Genomic DNA, 12,567 nt, shown 5'->3' with positions numbered 1-12,567 from the left:
TATAAGTCAAAGACTAAACTCAGGATAAAAATGTTATCTTGGAAAAAACAAACAATTGAAAAATTATGACCATTGAGCACCATTCAAAATTTGCACTTATTAGCTTTTAAAGTATTTTGGTTAAATTAAAATCAAATGAATGACCCAAACTTATGTTTTAGAATGGATAAAACATTTTTTTTTTTTTTAGGAGAAGGAAGATTTGGGGAGGGTAAACAGAAGGGAGGATAATGTGAATAAAAAAGATACTGGATAAAATTAAAAAAAGAAAAGTTCTTCCAAGAAACTAAAAAAAATCAATAGTAAGATAATTTTTTTAAAAAAATTATACATTGTCCAGCTTACTTTTTTGGTTTTCTGGAAGTAGAGCTCAGGAAAAGCATGAAACCAGTAAGCCAGCTGTGATATGTAGAAAAACTTCATTTGAAATCTGTACAACACAAGAAAGTGAAATAAATACTTTAAAAACATAATATGTTTAAAAATACAGAATAAAACAAATATTGGAAGTCAGGGTCAATCATAAAGGTATCTATTATACAACTCCTTACTGTATCCATATTACATAGATACAACAGAAGTAGTGTGATTAGAGGGATGTCTTTCCAACACACTTCTGACCTCCAAACAGATCCCCAAAAGCACTTGCCTTGTAAAACATGCCTGAATTTCCCATTTTTACAGTCCCTCTTTAGGACACTTATCTTTGTAGGACTATATAAATTACCATAAAACAAGGACACTATTTTTGTAGGCCTACTGGTTACCATACAAATTACCATAAAACAAATCTAGCCTTTTCCTTAGTACATAAACACAGGTTAGTTTATCAGAGTAGCTAGTTAGAAAGCACAAAGAATCTAATGCTGAAGAGATAAAACTCAAACTTAGTTCTGGGGTAGAAGGGAAGGAAGGAGAAGATCCTTGCAATAAGAGGAAGGAAAGCAGAAGGAGTGTACCCCAAAGGAAAGACAGTGAAGCAGCATCAGGATATGGATGTAGATCTGCACATTTTAGAAAAGATACATATAATAGGCATTTTAGAAGGCCTACAGAAACGCAAGAATAAAATGTAGCTGACACTTATTTAAAGAGTTCTATTATTTTTTTTTTTTTTAAAAGGACTCAATGGGCATTTTCACAAATACAGGTGTAAAGACACATTTCTATAACTCCTTTTTTCTTTTCACATTTCTCCTCGACTCACCCATCCCTCATGTGTTAATTATAATGGAATATTCCTATCTGCTAAATACTGTAAGTTATATTAAAAAAAGAAGTATAAGAAACATTCTCTGATGTCAAGGAACTTATATGTCTGTTGAACTGATAAAACTAACATAAGTTTAAAAAAAAATCAGAGAACCATATTGGACAATATGTAACCAACTTTTAAAGTGAATGGTACAGGGTATAAGGGTGATGAGAATTCAGAGAAGGAAGAAGTCACTATGGGAAAAGGATTGTGGAAGAAGGGGACGTGATTTGGCTTAAAAGATGGAAAAAGAAATATGAAGAAGGAATGAATGGATCAAAGTTAAAGAGAGAAAAAGGCAAGAGAATAGAGAAGAAAGCAAAGAAGTGAAAAAGCAAGAATAAGAATAAAGGGAAGAAGAACATCATAAAAGGACCAACTGTAAGGAATACTAAACTAACATTTGTTGTCCTTCTATTTGACAAAACTATTTTCTTTAATCAATAAAAGCAAACAAAAATAACTTACGTCATCAAGGTAAGGGGGTAGGATTTCCACAGAATAGATGGATCTGAGATGAAGTTCTCCTAAGACAATATTGACATAAAAATTAGCCTACAGAAAATAATTTTAAAAAATAAAGTAGAAAACTATTTTCATTTCTTTGATGCTCAAATCCTATTACATCCAGTGATGAAATAAATGGGCTAAACTACTCCTAAAGTTTAAAAATTGTAAATGTTTGAAATAATATTCTAGTATTATAAAATAGTTGTCTAAAGTACATAAACAATACTTATGGACTTGCTGATGGTCAAGCTAACTAGCATTTATTTGAAAAAAGTAAAACACTTTAAATTTTACTCTAAGTGTCCTTATTTTTACTAAGCAGTTATCGCGACAGTCCAAAAGAAAGATTATTTGTTTTTGTAAATATTTATGAGATGGAACCCCATTTTAATAAATTTGATAAAGCATGAAAAACTATACAATATACAAAGGGAGAAAAAATCTGTTACAAGGTGTTTGTTCTTATTATTAGCTCCCAATTCAGGATAGTTCCAGTTCTAGTTCTTGAATTTCCTATAATGTCCTACTATAAAGATCCAGAACTCAGTACCTATTTTAAGTCCTTTCTCAAATCTGTGAAAGAAAAATCTTGCAAATCTTTGATACCTATTCCTTTATTAAAATAGGCCAAAAAAAATATCTTTAAGAGAATTAAAAAAAAAAACTTTTCAGTGAATTAAATACTGACATACCAAAAAAAAAAAATTATATATCCAAACAATGTCTTTGTAGACTAACTGCCATATGGACTGGTAAAAACATCTGTTATAGAGGAAATTTTATTTAATAGAATTCATTGTAAATCAAGAAAACAATGTTTCGATGGATGAGGATGTAGAACTAATCTCCAAATGCCTTAATTAATTTGTACTAATTTTGTGGAAAGTGTTATTAAAGCAGCCAATTTATAACAGAAGGAAGGAGATAATGGAGTACATTCTTATTGATTCTTGCAATCTTGACTGTCCATTCTGAAATTATTAAACATGGCTTTGCTTCTTTAAACAAAACAATTTTTCACTAATAGTCTACAAATTTTATTTAATCTGCTTCTAAAAATTCTAACTTTCATATATCCAAAACACACTTTAAATAAAAGTGCCATTTCCCCAAAGAAAAGTAATGCTTCTAAGAAAACCTAACTTCTAGATTGTAATTTAACAAATATATGGGGAAGATGACACATAGAGAAAAAACAATAATAGAAACAAATGACTTTAAGATAAAAGTTCTTATTTTTTCCATTAGAATGATATAAGTAAGGTTCTTGTTGTACTCTTTGAAAAAGCATGCAATATTTTTAAAGCTCTCTGGAAAGCGCTTCATCTAGCTGCCTTTATTTTCAAGAAATGGCTGAAACCGTCTCACTCTTGAGCACCAGCACTTTTAAAGTCACTGTTATCTTAAAATCTTTTTTGCTAATAGAGGCACTATCTGCAAGTGAATATGAGATAAAAAAATATTTTCTTGATTCAGGGACCATAAATGTAGTATGTGGTATTCTACATAAAACAACACAAAATAAACTAAGCAACATATAATTCAATTTAAAAATAAGTTATCAGCTTAAATTCAACATTTATACCAAATTAATAACATTCCTAATCTCCAACTAATAGATATGTTGGGGAAAAGGCAGAAGTTCAAATTTTCAGTAAACCAAAGTTAATTGATAGGCTAGAGGACAGCATTTAAGGAGAATATTTTCTATTTGTTGTTTAAAATATGAGTTTTTTAGATATGAAAATTTTAGCATATAAATACTTACAGATACTAGAATGCTTGTGCCCCAAATACAAGAAAAAAGGTAGAATGCACTAAGTTGACCAGATTCATTAAACTTGCTATGTTTCGTTTTAGAGAAGTGCATTCGCCTATTAATTTTCTAAAACAACAAAACAAAACAAAAGTCATTAGTAATTACTAGGATTCCAAATATATAATAAGTTAATCTTTATCTTACCTTAAAAAAAAGTCACACTAGGTACTTACATCCAAGACATATTCCTGAATTATTGCATGAATAATTATTGCTACAAGCATATAGAAGAAAACTGTAGCCAAATCTTTGATGCCATAGTAATAGAAAGAGAGTGTTTCTGTTGCACGGTCTTCTGAAGGTAAAAAAGAAAAGCAAACAAAAGTACATATTAAGATTGTTAATTAAGAATAGAACTCAGTACAACATAGTCTTATGGAAATAATTAAAAAAACTAAGAATAAAGCTCTGGTAATTCCCAAGATAATCTGCTCCTAGGAGAAGTTTAAATAACAAAGCTTGAAAAGCAATTATAGTTCTTATTTGAAAGAAAAGCTCAATATCATATGGAAAGGTCTAGATTTATGGTGCCATATGAGAAAAAAATAGTTAACTTAAGCATCTCTATTAATTGCCAGTTACCCTAATTAAACAAAAAACAATCACAAATTTTAATCAAACAATAAGTACAGAGATTTCTTAATATCTTTCCCATAGAATTCTAGGTATTATCTTCCCCTTCTCCTTTTCATTCTGCTTAGCTAAGCTAATTAAAAATAATTTAATTTTTATGGCCATTGGCTTAATCACCTGATTATTGCACTGAAGATTTACACCAAAGATTTCTAAAAATGTGTAATTTAGAAACCCAAAGTTCCAAAACCAAAAATAATTCTGAGTTCTTTTGTACATATTCAAGGAGTGACATGAAATAATGTTATTTATGCTCATTCCTATCGACAGCATCTAATATTACTTTAAACTTGTATTTCTTTCTAATAAAGCTTTTTTAAAAAAAGTTTTAACTTTAATGAGATATTTTAGGATTTTATTTTCTTAAATCTTATTTTCTGAAATGGAAAAAAATGTAATTTGTACAGTAGTATAAGGTAATTCAAGCAATCAACAAGCCTACTATTTATTCTTGATTAATTTTTTTTTAAATGTAGCATACCTTGAGAATGAATGTTAAGCTAAAAATCTTTATTTCTACAAACCTGGAACTATATAATCTAAATGATAAATATGATCCAAACTCTTACATTACAATTGCGGGGGGAGAAGGGAAAAGGTTGAGTTGATTTAAATTTTACATTTCAAGTCTTAGACTAGCAAATTTGCAAGATCATTTCTACACATACATATACAAGTACTTTTTAAAAAATTGTAAAATTAATAAGTATATACAAAATCAATTTGAAATAATGAATGATCATTATGGATTCTTAGCTCCATTAAAAAAAAAATCTAAGTAATTCAAGTATAGAAAAAACTAATTTCTATACAATGTCCTAGGAGATGTCAGTCAAAAATAAGGTATTTTACACAAGGTGAACATTAATAAACTAATGTGGATATTTGTAAAGATTAAAGCAGAAACAAGAGTCTACTGAATTTCAATAATACTTTGTGTTCTGCTCATCAAAATAGCAAATTCTAAAAGGTACTTACCTGTAGCTGGAATGGTAACATTGTATTGAAGAGTAACAAAAATAACTGCTGCTTTTGTTGTAATCTGAAAGAAAGAAATAAAAATTAAGACAAACCAGAATGCTGAATCAACTTGAAGAACCTGACATATATAGATCAAATATATCCTCTCAAATCCAAACTAGGGAGGAAAGAGATTATTGTGGTGATGGCTCTAATTCTTAGATACAGAAGCCATTAAAGAAAGAAAGAAGGCAGCTTGGTGTAACGTGTACAGAATTGAAGAATAGTAGTTTTCAAACTGGAGGACACAGAAGATGATCTACTGTAGTATGGGAGAAAAATTAGAACTTTTGTTTCCTCTTTATTCAAAAGAAAAAAAAGGAATTTAAATTTCATTAATATTTATTTTATAGATTGACATTGGCAACTTCACTTGGTCTACATGTCATGTGTCACAGACAGATGGTCCAGAAGGTATTATGAAAAGAGTTTGAGTTTTACAACGCTGAGAGGTTGGCATTGATGCCTTCACCTGTTCCTCCTATTATGGCTTTTCTGTACCTGGTTAAATGGATTTACAGACTATATTATCTAGTTTTACTTAAAATATCACAAAATGAAGAATAGAATATCTCTCTTAAAGAGATATTTGTAAAAACAAAAATGTGGTCTTAATAGTAACAAATAGTAAAGAAAATTATATTACTGACAAATCTATTTCTAATATAAACTTTTACAGGCATGTCATAAGGTCAAAATAATGATGACCTAATCAGACCTGAAAAGAAGATGACAAAAATTAAAAAAAATCATCAAAATTATTTGAAATATAAATTTATATCTGCTATTGGTAATAATGAATTTTTGCTTAAAATACATTTGTGCCATCATGTTTAATTAGCAAAGTACTTAGAAACTAAGCTTTTGTTGTTAAAATAAAATAAAAATGTAAGGTATTATCTATAAACTCTCAGGTCTGTGCTTAAGCTTAGAGACAGAATTTTTTTTTTATTATAGCTTTTTATTTTTCAAAATAAATGCCAAGATAGTTTTCAGCATTCATCCTTACAAAACCTTGTGTTCCAAATTTTTTCTCTTTCCCTTCTCCCTACTGTCCCCATCCCAGACAGAAAAGCCAATATAAGTTAAACCTGTGCAATTCTTCTAAACATATTTCCACATTTATCATGCTATAAGAAAAATCAGATCAAAAAGGAAAAAAAAAGCAAAAAACAACAAAAAAGGTGAAAATATGATGTTATAATCCACATTCAATTCCCACAGTCCTCTGTCTGGATGTAGATGGCTCTCTCCATCACAAGTTTATTGTAACTGGCCTAAATCATATCATAGTTGAAAAGAGCCAAGTCTATCCTAGTTATTCATCTCATAATCTTATTGCTGTGTATAATTGTGGACAACCTCTTGGATCTACTCACTTCACTTAGCATCAGTTCCTGTTAAGTCTCTCCAGGCCTTTCTGAAATCATCCTGCTGATTGTTCCTTATAGAACAATAATAACCATAACTTATTCAGGCATTTGCCAACAGTAATCTATTCAGTTTCCAGTTCCTTGTCACTACAAAAAGGAATGCTATAAATGTTTTTGCACATGTGGGTTCGTTTTCCTTTTTAATGATCTTTTTGGGATACAGACTCAATAGAGACACTGCTGGATCAAAGGGTACACACAATTTGATAGCTTGAGCATAGTTCTAAATTGTCTCCAGAATGATTGGATCAGCTCATAACTCCACCAACAATGTATTAATGTCCCAGTTTTCCCATATACCCTCCAATATTTATCATTATTTTTTCCTGTCATCTTAGCCATCTGAGAAATATGAAATGGTACCTTGCAGACAAAAATTTTTAACTTGTTTACAATCTTCCAAATAGTTTCTGTGGGTTTTGAACAGACTTGTTAAAAAAAATCTAATCAGCTTCTGAGAAAAACTGAATATCGTGGAAGAGAGAAAATATAAGTTGAATTTCAACAAAAACTTTAGTATAATTGGTAGATGAGACTGATTTATGATTTGTAAAGTGTATTCCACATGGATCCATATATCTTTGTCAGTTACGAGTCATTAAAACCAAATACTGAAATAAATTGAAGTTAAATTGAAATTAAAACTCAACTTTTGAATTTCTATACCAGAAAATATTAAATATTTTCAAGAAGAATATTCAATCACATTATTCTCATGAAACCATAATTTTCAGTGAGAGCAAAAGATTCTGTACTGATAAGTTTAAATCATTATAAATTATTATTTTTTCCTTCATTTCAATTTCTATTTTTGTATGCTTTTTACTTAAATGGATCTGTGTTCCCATGAATTCAATAATTTTTTTAAATAAAGCACATACTATGTATCAAGCACTGTATTATGTAACAGGGTATGAATAAGAAGAAATTCAGTCCCCACGGTCAAGGAACTTACAATTAATGGAGGAAGACACACACAAAAGTTCTAAAAGGGCTTGTAAGGTTAGACTACCACCAGGGGGTACCTAGCAAAATTGTTGTTTGGAGTTGAAACCAAGCAGAGTTACAGGAAGAAAGTAGAATGAGCTGCAAAGTCCAGATCCTGACTTCTAAAGAAAATCTTTGGGAGGAGTTCAGTGCTTCAGCCCCCCCAGTCAGAGGGGAGAGACAGCTGAGATGGGTGGGAGTTAACATGGCGATGAGATTAGAAGCAAATAGCTCCTCCAAAGAGGAAAATCTTAGGCAGAACAGAAACCATGCAAAGCTGCAGATTGAGAATGGAGTGGAGAGAATCTACAATTTCTTCCAATAATACAATAATAATCCAATAACTCGTCTAATAACCCAGTAATTCATCACTCAGTTCGCTTGTCCATTCTGGGCACCTCTTATTTGTATTCTCCTTTTAAGTTTACCTTCCTTGCTTTTTCCTGACATCCCACAGATATCAGTGGAACACGACTTATTACCTGGTGTCATGTGACCTGTCCAGTCTTCTCATTATATAGTTTTTCAATGGCATATTTTACTCCTGTTATTATAAAGAGTTCCAAAGAATAGTTTAGAATTTGCTCACATCCACTATGTATTTCTCCATTGCTCTCTGGGTAAAATTCATTTTGAATACTTCAGAAGTGGGTATATTCCATTTCTTCCTGGCACAAAACATTGGTAGACTGGTAATATTGAAAAGATGGGTCTTCCCTTCATAGGAAATTTGGGATCAGTAAAGTTTTGCAAGTCCTCAAAAACAATCCAACCCACTCTTTTTCAGTTTAGGTCCAACACACTGTCCATCTGTACAAAGTCTGTTTCAAAATTGATGGATAAATTCTATACCATTTTCATCAACATGCATATTGAAATCTAGGCAAGAGACATTCCTTATCTACTTGGTCAATCCTGTGTGGATAGACAGATCAAACTGCTTTGAAATTACAAACTCCTTGCAAGATGCTCTACAATATTTTAAGGCACAATGCATAATCAGCACAATGTCATCTGTAAATAGGAACATCTGGGAAACTTCTCCATCCATATGGGATAGGAATAATTCCTCTTTACCTTGAACTCTAACTCTATATCTTATTCAGTGACAAATAGTTTTAGTGAGCACATATGATTATTTTATGCTTCACCTGATGTTTATTATTAGAGTCACCAAACAAGACTATTTCTATTATAATTTCTGTAGAATCTTGAATGATTTTGGTTATAGAAAACACCTTAAAAAGGATCTATGGAGGTTTAATGTTAACGGTAGTTATTAACATTCTTTCAGCTGCTCTCTGAAGATGCCAAGGACATCCACTGCATTCTGGACTGTCACAAGTAGTCCAGACTTTTGATGACTCTGGAAGACAAGAGCTCAATTCTGAGGATTTTCACAATTCCCCTTCACTTAAATTCAATTTAAACACAAGTCAAGACATCACTCATTTGTGATGTAATTGTTCTTCTTCAAAAAGGAAAATGAAAGATCAACAACAACATTGGCATAAGATCTGAGATTTTTTTCTCAGCCTTCAAATACATCTTCCCAATTGTTTTTCCTCCAACATGAATATACACTTGATCCATGTTAGAAAAACATGGTATGTTTTATAGGATGTATAACAGTAGTAGGGTAGTACATGCATAAAATTTATAACCAAGTGCATGTCAAGAATACTTTTAAAAAATTGCTTTTAACTTAGTATATGGGACCAAAAGTTTGGAGACTAATGTTACAAAAGATAAGAGAACCAGCCTTGGATTCAGAATACACCAAATTAAGTCCTATGACTTAAGACATATATTAGTAATATAATCCTTAGTCAAAGTCACTCAACATCTTACTGCCCCCTCATCAAAACTTAATACTTTCCTTAAAGAGGTTTCCCCAAACCAAATAACAGGCCTCTGCCTTCCAGTAACAGAAAAAAAGGTCTGGAACCACCAGATCTCAGATTATATAATCCTAGGAGCTAAACCTGCGCAACTCCTTATCACTGAGAAGAAGAATAAGGCACTCCCTTAAAGCAGTGACAATTCCCAAATTACTATAGTAAGCAGCACTTGTCCAATAGGCACAATTTTGTTATTATTCTCTAGTCTTCTAAACTTGCAGAGAAATTTAAAGAATGGAATCTTGAGGAAAGCTGTCATTTTGCTTGTATTTTTGCAACCCTGGAGACTAGCAAAGGGTCTTTCATTGGCAGTCGATAAATTCCCTAAGAGATCATTGTACACAGCAATAATAAAATTATATGATGATCAATTCTGATGGATGTGGCTCTTTTCAACAATGAGATGATTCAGCCAATTCCAAAGATCTTGTGATGATGAGAGCTACCTACACCCAGAGAGAGCACCGTGGGAACTGAAGGTTGATTACAACATAGCATTTTCACTCTTTTTGTTGTGGTTTGCTTGAATTTTATTTTTTCTCATTTAAAAAATTTTTTTGATCTGATTTTTCTTGTGCTGCAAGATAATTGTATAAATATGTATGCCTATATTGGATTTAATATATATTTTTACCATGTTTTACATATATTGGATTAGATGTCATCTAGAGATGGGTGGGGAGAAAGGGGGGAATTGGAATACAAGGTTTTTCAAGGATCAATGCTGAAAAAAGTATCCTTGCATGTTTTGAAAATAAAAAATTTCAATTAAAAAAAAATTCCCTGCTAGAACAAATTTTAACATGAAGTTTAAAGGATAAGTGACATAAGAGGAATAGACTACAGATGAAATTAAAATTGGAGGGAAAAGTTAGAAATAAATATCCACTATTTAAACTACTTAAATTACATTGTTTCATATGGATAGACACTTTGAGAAAAGAGTCATTAGAAGTTAATTATTTTCTTACTAATTTCTATTACAAATTCAAGAAGCTACTTTTTTTATCTTAATAATTACAAATTATATTTTTATGCAAGTCATAGTTAGTATATTACACTTAAGGACAAAGATTATATCTTATTTCTCTTCATATTCTTTAGGACCCAGCACAATATCCCGTATTTGTATGTGGTACTTAATAGTTTGTTGAACTAACTAAACCTTCTAAATTGTTCCAACCTAGTTAGAATGATCTGAGGTCAAAGAGAATTAAACAACTCTTATTGAAGTACTAACCCTTAGGCTATGGACAAGGCCTAAGACAGTTGGGAAACAAACTTTAATTGCTGAACATTCTTTTTAGAGAGAATCAGGAAACAACTTTTACCCCCTTTAATTTCTATTTTGGAGTATATATACCTGTGTACCAGAACTGTTTACAAAGAACACTTCTCTCTCTTCTACAATAATATTCTCCAAATCTGTATTTTAGGGCAGTGTGGTTTACTGACTTCTGATAGTCTTATGTTTCTATGAGATCAAAACTATTTTCAAAACAATACTAAGTTGATATCTATACTAATTTCTATCCAACTATTTATGTGAAGATGGGCTTTCTTCATATGCTTAAATTAAAACTACGTATTGCAAGTGCCTGAATATAGAAATATATATGATAATCTCATATGTCAGATATAAGATTGATAAAAATATGCAAAAAAATTTTCCACAAAAATGTTATTCATGTTAAAATAGAATGGGCTTATTTATTCTTATTTTAAAATGATTTAATACTTAATTTATCAGTTTTTATTTCAAAAAATGAAAAATACCAATAAGCTATGAACCACATAAAATATTTTTGGAATCCATAGTAATTTTTTGAGAGTTTAAGTTTTGAAAAAATGTCCTTGGATAAATGGATATAGTAGAAAAACTACTAGATTTGGAGACAATGGACCTGAGTTCAGATTTTGGCTCTATCTCTTTACTGGTTCTCTGACTTTTTTTTTATGTTTGATATATATTATTTTTAATATACATTTCTTCATGAATCATGTTGGGAGAAAAAAAAATCAGAACAAAAGGGAAAAACCATGAGAGAAGAAAAAAAAAACCAGAAGAAAAAGGAAAAAAAAGTGAACATAACATGTATTGATTTATATTCATTCTCCACAGTTCTCTCTCTGGATACAGGTGGTGTTTTCTCTCCAAAGTTTATCAGATCACTAATGCAGCTTATTCAGAGACATCTGGGTGGCATAGTGTATTGAGCAGCAGCCCTGGAGTCAGGAGGATTTGAGTTGAAATTCCGCTTCAGATATTTAAATAGCTTTGTGAGCCTGGACAAGTCGCTTAACCCCAATCATATAAAACAAATTTCTTATGTCAATCTGACATATACCAAAACTGCTATGGGGAATAACATGATGCAGAAGGTATTGCTGTAAATATAGTCAGAAATTTTCAGAAGTGATAGGAACCTTGATGATCAACTAACCCAAAACATACATCAGCAAATGAATTCCTTTTACAATATATTTTTTCAAGTGGTTTCAAGTGGTTAAAACACAGACTGTTTTAAGATTTCTAGAATGATGAATTGGAGGAATTTGAGGACCTAGATTCAAATTTCTGCCCCATTACTTTCTACATGTTTAGCTTTAGATGTAAATGGGAGCCAGAGGATCCAGATTCAAATCCTGAGAGGCAGTTAGATGGTTCAGCGGACAAAGCATTGGCCCTGGAGTCAGGAGGACCCAAGTTCAAATTTGACCTTACTTAACACTAGCTGTGTGATACAAGTAGTCACTTACCCCTCACAAATGCCTCACAAAAAACCCCAACAACAAATCTTGACTATGCCACTCACTGATCTTGATAATGATTTAACCTCTGTAGGCCCTCCAACTTTTATGTCTCTGTAAAATGAGAGGACTGGATTACATGATCTCTGTTACAAACCTATGATATTATGAATCTCTCAAAGCAGCCCATTCCACTTTGGGACATCTCCCTCAGGATGTGGTTCTAGAGCTGATTTCAGTCTAGGCAATTTGCCCTCC

General features: G+C 31.3%; 1 protein-coding gene across 2 annotated transcripts in view; it reads right to left on the bottom strand.

The window, feature by feature from the left end:
• Positions 1–12,567, bottom strand: part of TRAM1 (translocation associated membrane protein 1) — a 36,103-nt gene that overhangs the window by 18,790 nt on the left and 4,746 nt on the right. For both annotated transcript variants that reach the window (XM_051970061.1, XM_051970060.1), the window contains exons 2-6: positions 5,196–5,259; positions 3,758–3,879; positions 3,534–3,650; positions 1,724–1,782; positions 346–430 (exon numbers count right to left, since the gene is read on the bottom strand). In XM_051970061.1, coding sequence (XP_051826021.1) covers positions 346–430; positions 1,724–1,782; positions 3,534–3,650; positions 3,758–3,879; positions 5,196–5,259 — 447 coding nt within the window. The remainder of the gene's footprint in view (positions 1–345; positions 431–1,723; positions 1,783–3,533; positions 3,651–3,757; positions 3,880–5,195; positions 5,260–12,567) is intronic.

Source organism: Antechinus flavipes, chromosome 1, assembly GCF_016432865.1.
Source record: "Antechinus flavipes isolate AdamAnt ecotype Samford, QLD, Australia chromosome 1, AdamAnt_v2, whole genome shotgun sequence".
NCBI classification, from domain to species: Eukaryota; Metazoa; Chordata; class Mammalia; order Dasyuromorphia; family Dasyuridae; genus Antechinus; species Antechinus flavipes.
The sequence above is the reverse complement of the archived record's forward strand: the minus strand, read 5'-3'. Positions and strand labels throughout refer to the sequence as shown.